The sequence below is a fragment of the Stegodyphus dumicola genome, chromosome 2 (genome assembly GCF_044657685.1).
Source record: "Stegodyphus dumicola isolate Sdum_Otavi_A_Nest chromosome 2, ASM4465768v1".
In the NCBI taxonomy this organism is placed as follows: Eukaryota; Metazoa; Arthropoda; class Arachnida; order Araneae; family Eresidae; genus Stegodyphus; species Stegodyphus dumicola.
Window position 1 is genome coordinate 163,036,582 of NC_140769.1, and position 15,518 is coordinate 163,052,099.

Here is a 15,518-nt window from a genome sequence, read left to right on the forward strand (position 1 = left end):
CTAGAGCTACTAGAGATACAGGCTGACTCGTCAGCCATTTTGAATCTAAGCTTTAGGGTTGCAATTTAGGTGTGGAGCGGCAACTTTGGCTCTTTAGCGCTGTCCGCTAAAATTTAACATTCTAGAGAATCCGAATTTCAGCTTTTTTCTGCACTCCTATAAAGATGGGTGGCTGTGGCTTTTTCCCCTTCTTTTGTCTGAAGTGCAGATTCTTTCTCGTATTTTTTTTTTTTTTTTTTTAAATTTCCAAATTTCTCGTATGATTCAAGTTATTTTAAAAGTTTCTAAAACATTTTCACATATCATATTTCAAATTTGTATTTTTAGTTAAAAATACTTTCTTTTTGAATTCCTTTATTGAATTTTCAATTTTTTCTTTTAAATACACGCATAATGTTATTCATCTCAAAATGTATTTTTTGACAAGAGCTTTCCCTCAACCACATTCTTAATATGGTTGAGGGAAATCCCTCAACCTCCATTAATTTAGGACAAGATTTAATCTTTAATTCTTGTTTTTTATTTTTAATATGTTATTTGAATTTTGCTCACGTGGAATCAAACGTCTATTACTGTAGCAAATTTGTTAAAAATGTTATTTTGTGTGTGTTCCCAGAAAAAGCTGCTAAACACTTTATGATTTTAAATACTGATTCAGGATATACACCTTTAAATTATAATGCTTTTAGAATGAAGTGCAGAATGCTATAAAAATTACTTCAATGCTCAGATGACTGTGGGATTCATAGATTTAATAGAGTAAAAAATTCCATTAAATATATATATTTTTTTCTTTATTTAGTTAAAAACAATATTAAAATAATACACACACAAATAAATAAAAATAAAAATAATACCTTTACATACAGAATTTACAGATACTATTTACTTATAAGTTTATTTGTTGTTGATAGTTACTTTTTATTACACTTGGAAAAATTATACTTACATACATATGCTCTTAATATTACACGTATCTGAATATTTAAATGATAATTCCATAACATAATAAGATTCAATCTATATCACAGCAAAGACAATACTTAAATCACAGTTCTTTTTATTAATTAATTTGCATAAGTAAAAACATAAAAATATTATTTAGCTTCAAATCTATAAAATAAGTCCTCTAGTAACAAACATATGACAAACACATATAGTGAAAATAAAGATAAATAAATAAAAATGTTTTGCTTTTTTGTCTAATGTAGTGCAATTCAGTCTATTATATTCAAATTTTATTAAAACATACTGCAGTAATTGAATTTTTTCCATTATACATCAAACAGCTTTATATAGAATGATATTATATTAGTTTTACTTTTAAAACTAATATAATATAATTAATTGTCATTTATATGCAAGATGTCTGAATAAATGCAAAAAACCATCTGAATAAATCTTAGCCAACACTATTCAGATAGTATTCTTGTTTTCAAGGTATATCATTTTTATTTTGTTCTTTTTCCATTAAAGGAGCTAACCTAAGAGACTTATTTCATTTATATATATCTCATTGATATATTATAAATATAGCTTAAACATGTTTGATGTGCATACTCAAAGGGGGTGGGAAGTAAGCCTTGATTCAAAATCTGTTTTAAAGCAATAAGTAAATAAATAAAATACACTGGTTCTATTAGAATGTCAAAAAATACTGTTATGTATTCTATAAACAAATCCGAATTATCACATCATACTACATAACCCTGGTACAAAAGAAGAAATGTCGGATTAGGAACATACTCTATTTATTTGGTAACAAAGAAGAGTAAAACATATGCAACATCACATTATGAAAAATCCTGCAAGCCATTACAATACTATAAGACATTGATTAGTAAGGTAAACATCAGTTGATCATTCTTTCACAACAGCAATAAATGTTTCATTCAAAATTCCTAATAACATGCCAAAACAGATTCACAATTGATGCCTCATTTAAGGTCACACAAAAGTAAATCCGATTTAGCTGACTATAAGATCTTCTATTGTAGAGGACTTTGTAAGGAGAACTGGCTTGTATTCACATTACACATGGGGAAAAACCACAAAAAAAAACCAACCATGCAGCCAGCCTGTTCGGAAATAGAACAGAAGATGGAACTCCCAGCATTAAGTAACTTTAACCATTCAGCTGTTGGTGGGCCTAATTATTATTCGAAGAGACAAGCAGCAATTTTTCAGTGAGAACTACTCTACTTTTTTACAGACAGAACTGAACAGCAAAAACTTCTTAAACTCTTGATTAGATTCTAATTTACTTTCTTCCTTTTAAAAGCAGGAGATGCAAAACTTTGCCGCTGCTGCCTTTTATTTTGAAGAAGCTTCTTGAGACCAATTCCACGGGCAGTCAAATAATATTTTATTATCTTTGTTTTGATATTGCAACAGGAGGGAATATTTACCTCGCCTGCTTTCTTACAAATCATATTAACAAATTCCACATCCATAGTTACATTTCCATGTATTATTACGTCTCGAAAATTTTGAATTATTTTTTCACACAGAAGGCACAATTTAAAAATTTCTGGAGAAGGACATTTAAGCCCACCTAAATTTGCAAAATTAATTATGTATTGCTTATTTTCATCAATGGAAGGAGTATTTTGCTCACAAACTAAGAGAAACTGTGAGCATGAATTACAAGCATTTTTCAAAACAGAATTTATTGCAGCTCCTGCAATATAACAGACGTTATTTTCCTCACTAAGGGTGAGATTCTGTAGAGATGCATCAGAAACTTCTGGTATGGTAACAGGCTCTAAAGCTTTTTTCTCCTTCAGAAATTCAAATTCACCTTTCGCATAGTTTAATAAATAAATATCTGAATCAGCAGCATAACTGGAGTTCTTAATGTCAGATATAAACTGAGATAAACAGATAAGCTTTAATGCTTTCAGAGCTTGCAAAGCACTTGGCCTCAAACCAGCTTTTCTGCGTATCTGAGAAAATACATTTTCTAGAGCATCTTGTGTCAATCTGCTCGTCAAAATAAACTGAAAATCATTCAGAAAACATGCCTCTGCTAACTGTATGGCTGATAAAGTAGAGAGAATCAAACCAGTATGTAATGGTTTCCACCCTTTACCAATTTCTATAAGCTGTATAACATTAATAAATTCAAAAAGTAACTCAATTTTTTTGCTTTTATTTGTCACAGAAATTGAGTTCTTTCTACATCTAGAGGATAGCATTTGAAACCACTGACATATAAATCTTATCCACCATGCTGTTGTAAGAGCATTAGGGCTTATCTCTTTTAAAGCTACTGCCTTCTCCAATCCCACAACTGTTTTAATTTAAAAAAACTCACAGCAGAAGCAACATTCATTTTATCAAAATGTGAGGGGAAGAGGTCTTCTTTACTGAGATGATGCATAGTTCTCAAACCACAATTTTGGTTTGTTTCAGTAATCCAGATATCTTTTAATAAATCCTGCAGATACATGCAAAGTAACGAAATTTTCTTTACTGCAAACATAACTGGGCAGTTTTATACTATGATTAAGAGTTGCAGACCAGAGATTTTTTAAAAGATGTGGCACATCTGCAAATACATAAATAATTTTGCCCTTAATTTCAGTAGTGAAATTATTTCTTTGGTTTCAAAAAACAGATATTCCCAAAGAATTCCACAGGCTTCTATTTACTGCTGCCATATCGCTAACAATACCAACAACATTAAATCCAACAGAAATGACAGCTTCGATAACATTGACAACAATTTGTTTCAGCTGGCATCCTGTTACCTGTCCAGTTATCTCATGGACAACCACTTGCTTCCATTTCAGCTTCAGACCTCTTAGTAAAATAACTAAATAGTGATTTCCTGCATCCTTTTGATTTCCTAATGTACATTTACCAATAAATTTACGTTTTGAAATATCAAAATAAGGATTGCCAGAAATCTCCATTTCATCCAATGATAAAATACAGTCTTTATCACTAGCATTCATTTTTTCTCCTTTAATTTTCAAAAATTCAATCATGTCACTGATGACTCTAAAATTCATTTCAAGACCTTGAAGTCTTTTACTTAAAGTGCTGTATGAAGGCACAGGAAAACCTATTCTGTGCAAGTAATTATAACCATGCTTGCCCAAGGCAAATCTAACTTTGAGGCCTTTCATTATTCCCTCGTTAGACCATTTTGCAATGCTTCTACGAGGAATTTTCAACATTGCTATTTGTTCATCTGAATGAAATGTTTTCACTCCTTTCAGCAATTCCTCATGCTGTACTTGAAGGTCATGAAGTTGAATTTCAGTGCTATGCCATTTTTTTAAAACATTAATTTCATTTTTTTTTTTTTTTTTTTTTTTTTGGTTGCTGTAAGTTCTTTCAGTAATATTTTGTTCTGGCATTGCAGAAGCGAGATCAATTCAGTCTGCTGTTTTATAAAATTCCTTAAAAGGACATCCTGGAATAAAGAAAAAATCTATATGAATAATCATCAAAGAAGGGGGGAACACAACAAACAAAAAAGATCTGAAAGGTTTCAGATTTTAAATTACACCCAAAGGGGCTTTTTTTAACATTTTGTGTTTTACCTTTATTTATTAAATATCAAGTTTTTCGCACTTAAACTATAAAATTCAGTTCAACAGCAATATTGCAAGATAATTTTAAAATGAGCATATCTTCAGAATTCCCGATTCATTGTCTCACGCGCTGGAGATAAAAGTGTCTTTTCTGTACAACACTGCCATTGCTCGCTTTGAAATACTCAAGTTTGTTAATCAAAAATTCGTTAAAGTTTTACAACATATAAAATCTATATTAAAACAAATTCCGAATTTCAAATTCGGGCTTCCAGATGTCCATATTCACAGTAGAATTAAGTCATTCAAAATTTGATGGCTCTAGGTACCGTTGTTTTATCAGAATGCGAAAACATACATGCATTTATGCAGATTCTTCATTATATAATTTCTTTAAATATAGTACAGGGTGATAATATTTGGTGGCAACAATTTGAAAAGTGATGCAACCGTTTATAGTGTTTCAATACAAAACGAAAACAATAGTCCTTCAGGGACAAAGCCCCTTTGGATTAAATGCCAAACTTAAACAGATAATAAATCCACAAAATAAAAATGAAACTTCCAGGTCTCTTTCCCTATACTGTGGTGGGTTTTTAAATTTGACTCTATTGTTTTCAGCATTTTCTAGATTATTTTTGTTTTATTTTCTAATATTTAAAATTTATTTCACTTAAAAATAGATTTTTAAAATTTATTTCCAGCTTTTCAAGGGATCGATTATCTCCTGTAACAGCTTTAATATCGTTATTAATCTCTCGTGCATTTGAAATAGATAAATAATAAATAATGTACAGATTACTGGCAATATTGAAATGCAGGCTCAAGAGCTGCATGCATTTTCTCGCACGAAGCATGTAATTATTTTTTTTTTTTTAAAATAAGTTTATAGAATGTTTTCTCTTCTTGTTTGTATGTCGCCATTTTTTTTTTTAGTGTTAAATAAAAGTTATTGCTGTGTTCTATCATTGGAGTTGCTTCATTTCGCCAAAGAAGTATCACAGTCTTAATTATTTTGGAGGCACCAACCGAGATCGAATAATCGTGCATATTTTTATTTCATTAGTTCATCACTGAACATAATATTAGTGATACCAGATTATTACTTCCTGTTAATATTGAATTGCTTTATTTTATTAGTTCATCACTGAACGCAATATTAGCGATACCAGGTTATTACTTCCTGTTGATATTGAATTGCCTTATTTTTATTAGTTCATCACTGAACATAATATTAGTGATACCAGATTATTACTTCCTGTTGATATTAAATTGCCTTATTTTATTAGTTCATCACTGAACGTAACTTCCTGTTGATATTGAATTGTCTTATTTTATTAGTTCATCACTGAACATAACATTAGTGATACCAGGTTATTACTTCCTGTTAATATTGAATTGCCTTATTTTATTAGTTCATCACTGAACGTAATTAGTGATATCAGGTTATTACTTCCTGTTAACACTGAACTGCCTTATTTTAATCGTTTATCACTTGAACGTAAACTTAGTGATACCATTTTAATGCCGTTTCTACTAGAGCTCAAAGGAAAAGAAAAATAGCTGAAGAGCAGATCTTGGAACCGATGAAGGAAGAAAATAAAGCATCCAGAGATGTATTTGAAGAAAAAGTTAAATCACCAGAATTAAACGTGGAAGATGTTCATGAAAATTTGAAAAACGATAAAGAAATTAATATTGAGAATCATTTTGCAATGCAGCATTATCATCATCTTTCGGCTTTTGATTTAATATCAAAGCCGATACTAATACACGAAGAAAACAATTGTCGAAAGCAAATGACAAATGAATATTATCGAAAGGCACAGATGAACTGAGGAAAGGCTTTGCTGTGAATTATAGCCAAGGAACTGATCCACCATGGAAGAGATCTAGGCGCCGTCAAGAAAAAAAAGGAAGACTAATTTGAACACTGTCCATTTTCTTCTTATTTAAATGTGGTGTAAAAATATTTGTTTAAAACTTAAAATTTTCGGTCTGAAAATTTGGAAATTTATAAGAGAAATTACCTTTTCTCTTTAAGCATTTGAGCAAGCCGAGCTTATTAAACTGTCAAATTTTACAGAACTTTTCCCTTCGGAAAAAGTCTCTCTGTTGGGGGAGAGGTTGTAACAGCTTTAATATAGTTATTAATCTCTCGTGCATTTGAAATAGATAAATAATAAATAATGTACAGATTACTGGCAATATTGAAATGCAGGCTCGAGAGCTGCATGCATTTTCTCGCATGAAGCATGTAATTATTTTTTTTTTTTTAATAAGTTTATAGAATATGTTTTCTCTTCTTGTTTGTATGCCGCCTTTTTTTTTTTTTTTTTTTTTTTTAGTGTTAAATAAAAGTTATTGCTGTGTTCCATTATTGGAGTTGCTTCATTTCGCCAAAGAAATATTACACTCCATAATCATGAGCAATTTAATAACACAAATTATCAACTTATATCACAGCCTTCACAAATGCTGATGAAATTAATTAAAATTAATTACAATTTGGTTGCAAGATGAGACTAAAGGTTGTTTTTGCAAACAAAACTGAAATTTACATAGAGAATTTGCAACTATTGATGAAATTAATTACATTCCTTTTACCAAAAAATTACTTTATAAACATTTTAAATGTATATAAGGAAGCAATTTAATTATACATTAGTTATCAACTTACATCAGAGCTTTCACAAATAGATGGTATTTCATTGCAAAATGAGGCTAAAGGCTGTTCTTGCAAACAAACCTGAAATGTACACAAAGAATTTGTAAATGCTGATGAAATTAATTACATTCCTTTTACCCCCCCCAAAAAAAAAGTTTATAGAAACGTTTTGTATAAGCAAGCAATTTAATAATACACTAATTATCTACTTACATGAGATCCTTCACAAATAGATGGCATTTTATCACAAGATGAAGTTGAAGCTTGTTCTTGCAAACAAACCTGAAATATATATATAAGAAATTTAGAAATACAGATAATATAAACTACATTCATTTTAAGAAATAATTATTTTACATAACATTTTATAATTCATAAATAGATAATAAATTGTTAACACTCAAAATTCAAAAATAATTCCATAGCACAACAGCCAGATATAGTACAGCTGTTTAGGAACCATAAGACAAACAATTTCATATTTCAGAAATCGTATAAAAATTCATCAATATATGTAAAACATATGACATTTAATAGCTGCTCAAATGATCACATAGCATAGATTCTTTACTAGCAGCTGTTATTTAATCAGAAGGTAATGCTAAATGTTGTTGCAAACATACCTGAGATGTACTGTAATGTACACATTTGCAACCACTGGTGAAGTGAAACAAAGTGCATGATTATGAAGATGGAAACATTTAAAGAAACATAGTACAGTTTACGAATAGATGTTAAAAAACTATTAAAATTTTTTAGAAGTGCAAAATGGCAATTTACATCAAATACTTCGGCAGCAAAATTTATTTCTCCAAAATATGAAGCTGAAGGTTGTTGCAAATGAATCTAAAAGAAATTATAATATATGAAATATGTGGAAGTGAAAGAAATTATAAACTCTGATCGGATAAAAATAAATACAAATAATCATTACCATTTTAAAAGTAACTTATAAAAAAGCATAAATACATTGGACTGTTCATAGCATTCATACTTCTTAAACATAAGTAAATATTACGTTAACATATTTTTAAATTTTAGAAACAGCATTAATACTTTTTAGAAAAAGTTTATAATACTAAATATTTAATAACTGTTCAAATAAAGACTTACAACAGATGGTTCAGCAACAGAAATCGCTTCAGTTGATAAAGGTAAACTGTGCAGCAAGCCACCCTGAAGATGCAAAGATTATGAAACACATATAAGTAAGGATACCTGAAAATGCTGATAAATAAAATATACTTAATGTAATTTTAATAATAAATAATATAAATAATCCTAATAAGTTTTGTAAATCTTTAAACAAAAAATAACAACATTCAGACAAGACATATAAGACATTAAAATATACATTTAAATCAATGTATTATAACTATATTATTGTATTACTCAAGATTAAAGTTATTAATTTCAATATTATTTCTTTTACTTATACATATTTCTCTCTATTTATCTGGAATACATATTTCTCTCTATTTATCTGGAATTTAAAATTAAGCAAAAAAGCACTTTAGTTTAATACAAATTTTGATTTAAACTCTTTTGACTTTGAAGGCAATCAGATACAGGTTTCTTTCTTTTAGGAGCAAACTTGAAGAAACCAGACCCATGTATGACTGTCCTTGAAAAACTACAAAAACTTTATCCAAAAACTACATCAAATTGAGGTTTTATGCCTAATTTTCAATATATGATTATAATAACAAAGTACATACTTAATTATATATATAACAACAGCAAAATTTTAATTTTTTAATCTAATCTTAGGGACTGTAATTACAGCTTTATCACATAATGCCTTAATTTCAGTATTTTGATTCTTTTATAAAGCAACTTAGTCCATTTTTAATAAAAACATATTTTTTTATGAAAACTATAAAAATAAAAAACACATACATTACAAAAATTGGATGTAACTGAACGGTGCTTTGGTAAACCAATGCCTTTTAGACGCTGTGGGGTCAACAGTTGTGGGGGATTAGGCACATTGAAAAGAGTTGGCACAGCATTGGGCTTGAGGTTTTTACGCCCATCTTGCCTAGAGCATTCAAATTGATTTTCTTCAAAATGTACCTGCATATTTAACACAAGCATGCATGAAATTTAACATTAAAATCAAAAGCACTAGTATTTAATTACAGTTACATATATTATATTAATTTAAGAATGTAATTTTCTGATAAATTTAATTTTTTTTATGAAAATAAAACAAAATTTTTAAAAAGTAATCACGTTTGTAAAACTACTTAAAACATATTTCCTGCTCACACACTAAAAATAAATTTAAAGGACCTATAGTTAAAAATACATTAAGATTTACTACTACAATAAAGGATAATAATGGGATCAAAACGATTCATCGAATATTTAAATTAATATTTAACTTCTTAAAAATGTCTAAAAATACAGAATATATTTACCTTACTATAAAGAAAAAACAAAATCATTTATTATTTGGATCATACCATCCAGTTTTTAACATTGGCGCCAAATATCCGATTTGGCGACAATACATCAGAATTAAAACATAGAATGCTACTTTAAGTAACCAATCGTACAGTAAAATTAAAGAAAAGAAAAAGGCACATCACATTTCTAACTGAGCACAAAGTTTACATGAAATGTATGATACAAATTTTACAAACGGTATAAACTTTTCATGATAACAAAAGAAACAACGATATTTTACTGCACAAACACATACACATTCCGCAGTTGATTTTGTACTTATAAAATCAGTTGATCGTCAATAAGTGACAGTTAAATGAAAATACATATTTTAAAGTACCAAGAAGAGTAATTTTTCTAACATTCTATGGAAAAATACGAAGCTGAACTTACCTCACAAAGATACGCTCCTGGGCCCGGGATCCATTGATCTCGCCGAGAATTAACTATCCATTTTCTTCGTCTTTCTTCATTTCTAGGGAAACGAAACATCCTAAAGTTATTTTGAGACTGATTCGAACAATTTGGTGCAGCACAACCACCCATATTTCCGAAAATTAGGTCGGAATCGATCCACAAATATGTCAACAAATCAGTGCAAATCCAATAGCGAATACCAACAAGTTAGCTTCAAAATGGATGATGATTCAGCTCCCCTTTATAGTAGCCTTATTACCGCCGACGGAATTTGAAGAGGCCAGACTCGCTCTCCCTTCTGCTGTCGAGTGGAAAGAGAATCCCGACTGGTTTTCCGATATCGAACTCGTCCGGTGTCCAGACCAATCCTTAGAGACTAATCCTTAGAGGCTAATCCTTAGAGATTCTTTGTCCAGACTACACCCCCTAATTATCTACTAGTTTTTTCTGAGCAACAATCCTATGTTGGCATTTTACAAAAATTAAAACTTACAGAAATCAAAAATAAGAATAGTAATGGAAATAAGTATTTACTAGTTATAGTATATCATTTTTCAAAATGGTTAGAAATAGTCCTCCTTAAAAGAGCCTCAGCGAAAATTGTAGCCGATTCTTTTTTAAATAAATACATTTTGAAATATGGTGCACCACTTAGAGTAATATCAGATAACGGCCCTCAATTCGTTAGAGGAGCTATGTGCAGGGCTTCCAAGTACGCGCAAATATTACTATCAAATTCAAGGTCAGTTGAATATTACTAACCGAAGTTGATGCGATCTATTTTATTAGTGTCAAGGAGATACATTAACTGCCAGAATCGAAAAGAATGAGAGATTTTGAGAAGATAATTCTTCTCAAACTCAGTTCATTTTACTTTGACTGTGTGCTACCCGAAATTTTAGATCCCCGAGCAACAAGGTATATGCCACTTCGAGAACCACATTATATAATAAAAAAAATAAATAATAAAAAAAGACTAAGCTCGGAAAAGCTAAGTATAGAAAAAACTGAAACTAAATGCAAGCATATGAAGAACAGAAGCGTTGTCTCTACACATGCACCTGAAAGTACATCCCGACCTAAAGCGAATTAAAAAACAAAAAATTATATTTGATTTATAACCAAAAAAGGAAATTTTAGATATTTAAAAATGAGTTTTGATTCAATATATTTTTTGTTTTGATTTCAATATATTAAGTAACTAATGTAATACGTTTTCAATACCCATGAAATGATTCATAAACCTGCATAACTTTAATATAATAAAACCAACAACTACAAGAAAGTGACATCATTAAAAGTAGATTTTTATTTAAAAAAAATCATATTAGTGATTTTGTTTCACTAAAAGGAAGATTAATTAAACTATAGTTACACGATAATTAAACTACAATTACAAGATGCTTGAAAACAGGTATAATAATCTTTTTTGGTATACTGGTGTTATTTTAATTTTATATAACTATTTGTGTATTATTTTGTTTCTATATAGCTATTTATTACGATTGAATAATGAATAAACATATTTTTTAACTATAAATCAAAGAAGTAACTTGGCACGATTCTGGTACTTTAATTTGAAATGAACTTTACAAATTAAAAGAGAAATCGTAGTATGTTATTTGCAGTTCTCAGTTTTCACAATATGTCATTTGGAGCGTTTAATTTTGTTCGTATATTTAATCTGCTCATCTTCTGCATTTCAGTTAAACCAAATCCAAAAATCATTTCTAATATTAAACTGAAAATTATATTGATCAATATGAGAGATTCTTTACAGTTTAATATAATACGTATAGCATTGGTTCACTATAAACAGCTTATCCTTTTTTAGATTGTTGCCAACAAATATTAACGCCTTGTATTATTTTAAAAAGGAATTAAAGAATGAAGATTTCTCATGTATGAATGTGTGTTTCTCGCATTTTGAAAAAACGACCGACGGTACCTAATTAAGTTAAGCCATTAAATTCTGAATAACGTAGTCCTCCACCTGAATATTTGCACCTGGAAGCCCGAATTTTGATTTTACGATTTGTTTTATTATTTTATTTCATATCTTTTTAATTTAATCAATTTTTGATTAATAAATTTAACGGTATGAATAGGAGCAGTGATAATACTGTTCGAAATAAAACATTTTTATCTCAGCTCATGAGACTGTTGCCAATCGAAAAAATGTAAGATATTTATTTATCTTTCAATTTTAATTAACAAACTCGACTCTATGAAAGCAATGTGTTACAGCTGCCGAGAGTATATATATATATATATTATCTTCCACTCGCCAGTGTATTGCTCTTCAATAAAGTTTAAAACACTTTCGTATTTAATCTGGAAGGTTACTGAATAATTAAATAAGTGATTTGAAACCAATAAGAGCAGTTCTTGAGAATATTTTTTCCTACTTTTTAATGTGATTGATTTAAATAAACATGTTTTAAAATCATGACATGTTTAATTAGAGCTATTCAATATTTTTATGAAATTATATTAGCTGGATTTATTAAAATCGTGATATACATTTTCTTTTTTAAGATAACTATTAGGCGGATGGTCGCATGAAAGGATAGTTTTGAAAGAAATGATATAGCGAATATAAAAAGTATGTATGGCAAACTCAAACACTCTACCTGGAATTCTAAAGACATGCTGCTTTTTAAATATATTGCGATTTTGTCATTGAACTGGTGGTGTGGTGTACTTAATTACGGCAAAGCACACTAGGGCTATCTGCCTAAGGGGAGGGATGCCTTCGTGAAGGACTTTCTAAGGGAAACTGGCTCGTATACACGTTACACATGGGGAAAACCGCGAAAACACCCATGCAGCCAGCCCGTTCGCGGGTTCGAACCTCGGACCGAACTACCAGTGTTCAGCGACTTTACCGCTCAGCCGCTGGTGGGCTTTGTCGTTGAACTGAATTTTACGTAAGTGAGATGAATGTGATACCTACTTAATTAATAGGTTAAGTTATTTAATTATGGCAAAGCCTCGAGGGCTGTCTGCCTAAGGGGAGGGATACCTTCGTGGAGGACTTGCTAAGGGAAACTGGCTCGTATACACGCTAACATGGGGAAAACCACAAAAACACCCATGCAGACAGCCCGTTCGCTGGATTCTAACCTCGGACCGAACTATCAGTGTTCAGCGACTTTACAGCTCGGCCGCTAGTGGGTCTACTTACTTAACTAATAAATTAAACACATAAAAAGTTAATAATGAAAAGACACATACACATACACACACACACACACACAAAAGCTAGCCATCTTGTTGAGAAAACTGAATATTAATGTAATGAACTGGGGAAAAACTGAAACGAATTTTAAAATGTACGCCAACACTTTAAAAAATTTTAAAATGTATGCAACACAAACATGCTGCATCGGGTGTTCTAAGCATGTGCTGCTATTCAGCTTTTAAAAACTTTGTGATTTTGGTGTTGAACCGTATGTGGTGTAAATGCGAAGAAAACGATGCAATAATAAAGCTAGAGTAAAAAAGACAAAAAAAAAAAAAAAAAAAAAAAAAATTGGTTAGCAGGAGTTCGATAGCAGCAGCGCGAGAGCGTAAAATAACCTTCTGGATGGCCGTTAAAATCTAAAACCTTTATTTATTTATTTACTTATTTATTTTTTTAGTATCTAAATTTTGGGGACTGGGCTCAAGAAAAGTTTTTGCATAGGGGCCCAAGAGTTCTACGCTACTGATACTAATGTATATACTTTTGAGAAGTAATATGAATGAAGGTGTTACTTAGATAATGTGTAAGTAATGAATTGAGCTTCAATTTCAAAGGCCTTGATACTGGAAGATGCTAAGCCAAGGTGAAAGTAGCACTTTCATTGGGACCGGAATGAATTAATGTGATAACGATATGGAAATTTATTTCTTTAGTCGAATATGGGAAAGCACGTGACTTTTTGATTAGTGCAGGGTTTCTTAAACTTTTTGGGAGTGGGGACTTCCTAATATTTACGAACATTTTGCGGGACCCCATAAGCATCGCACAAATCCGACACACGCGTGAATGAAACTATCAGTTTCTTCACTTGTACTGTAATATACTATTGTAGTTTTAGGTCTTTCTCTGTATTGTCTTATCTTTATGTATTTTCAGGTACATTATTTAAAAGTATTTGGTAATTGTAAAATTATTATAATAAGTTAAAGAAATACCAAAATTGCTAAATTTTTAGCGACCCACAGTTTAAGAAACTCTGGATTAGTGGAAGAAAGAAATATTTGATCACAGTTTTCTAAAGATAGTAATTTATAAGTAAGTCAAGAATTCCTTTAGAAACTATTATATTTAATGATATAACTTTGAGTAAAAAGGGAACAATTAACATGGAAAAGCACAGAACATAGAAATTAACCCGGAGGAATTAACAAGGAAAGCATCAATATTGAGAACTGATACTGATGAATATTATTCGAAATACAAACCTCTTGCGTGGAAGTTCGTGATTAGATAACGAACGCGACGATTCTCGCAGATACCTTTCTTTTCTAAACACACATGTTTCAGTTCTTTGAATCTCTTCATTATCAAAATAAAAACTCCTTCAGCAGATAGGTTTAATTTTTGAAAGAAAAATTAGTCACATGGAGACAAATTTTTAAACGGGGGGAAAGGAATGAGTAAACGAACATTTGTTGGGGGCCACAGGTGGCTTCATACGTTTATTGACTTTTGTAGAGGTTCTGCACAATGCATTTAGAACAAGTTTTCGATTGAACACAGGATTAAAAATCATCTGCTCTTTTAGATAAAGAGTTACTTTCAAAAGTGCTCCCTTTCGAAATGCCGTATCCTTTTCAACCATCACTTTTGTTAGTATTAAAAAAGAATACAATCTAATTTTATTGGCGCAGAATATTTTGTATGGTACTTCTAAACGATTATAAAAGAATGAGATATTTGTATAAGGAGGTTTCATACTTTATTCTCTTTTGTTGCTAGTTTTCAGGTTAGGTTATACAGATATAGAAAAGCACGCAACAGCTATCTGCCTAGTAGGAGAGATGCTTTTGCGGAGGACGTTAAGAGAAAGTGGCTCGTATTCACCTAATATAAGGGGGAAACCCTGAAAACCAACACTGCAGCTAACCCATTAGCCTGGGATCGAACTCCCAGTATTCAGCGGTTTAATCTTTCAGCTACTCATGAGGCTGTTAGTTTTCAGATTTTTTTCTGAGTAACAGTATTTGTTATTTATCGTTAAATTAATATATTTTAAGATGCGTATTATGAAAAAATGTGAAAAATTACATCTCATAGTTGTACATGTTTTTTGCTATCACATGAAAGATTTATTTTAAAATTCATTTTATTCAACAGGATAAAACCTGCATGAATCATTTTCAATTAAACATAATGACTTAATAAACTTTTGAAAACGTAAAAAAATAGCTCAGTATTTTCTTGAAGA

At 30.4% G+C, this 15,518-nt stretch overlaps 1 protein-coding gene across 1 annotated transcript; it reads right to left on the reverse strand.

Moving 5' to 3' along the window:
• Positions 1-4,281: 4,281 nt before the first annotated feature.
• Positions 4,282-10,209, reverse strand: LOC146998633 (uncharacterized). The gene is made up of 6 exons (XM_085810239.1): positions 10,057-10,209; positions 8,326-8,388; positions 7,993-8,058; positions 7,426-7,494; positions 7,225-7,293; positions 4,282-4,423 (listed from the first exon to the last, which is right to left on the reverse strand). The coding sequence occupies exons 1-6, from the start codon at positions 10,207-10,209 to the stop codon at positions 4,286-4,288; spliced, it is 558 nt and encodes a 185-aa protein (XP_085666365.1). The 3' UTR covers positions 4,282-4,285.
• Between the last annotated feature and the right edge of the window lie 5,309 nt (positions 10,210-15,518).

Bases quoted from the DNA above. Each gene is read 5' to 3' on its own strand.
- LOC146998633 (XM_085810239.1), bottom strand. From the start codon at position 10,209: ATGGGTGGTTGTGCTGCACCAAATTGTTCGAATCAGTCTCAAAATAAC. The intron at 8,389-10,056 runs GTAAGTTCAGCT...TTGCATCTTCAG, and splicing joins CAGGAGCGTATCTTTGTGAG to GGTGGCTTGCTGCACAGTTT. The intron at 8,059-8,325 runs GTAAGTCTTTAT...AATTTCTTTTAG, and splicing joins CTGTTGCTGAACCATCTGTT to ATTCATTTGCAACAACCTTC.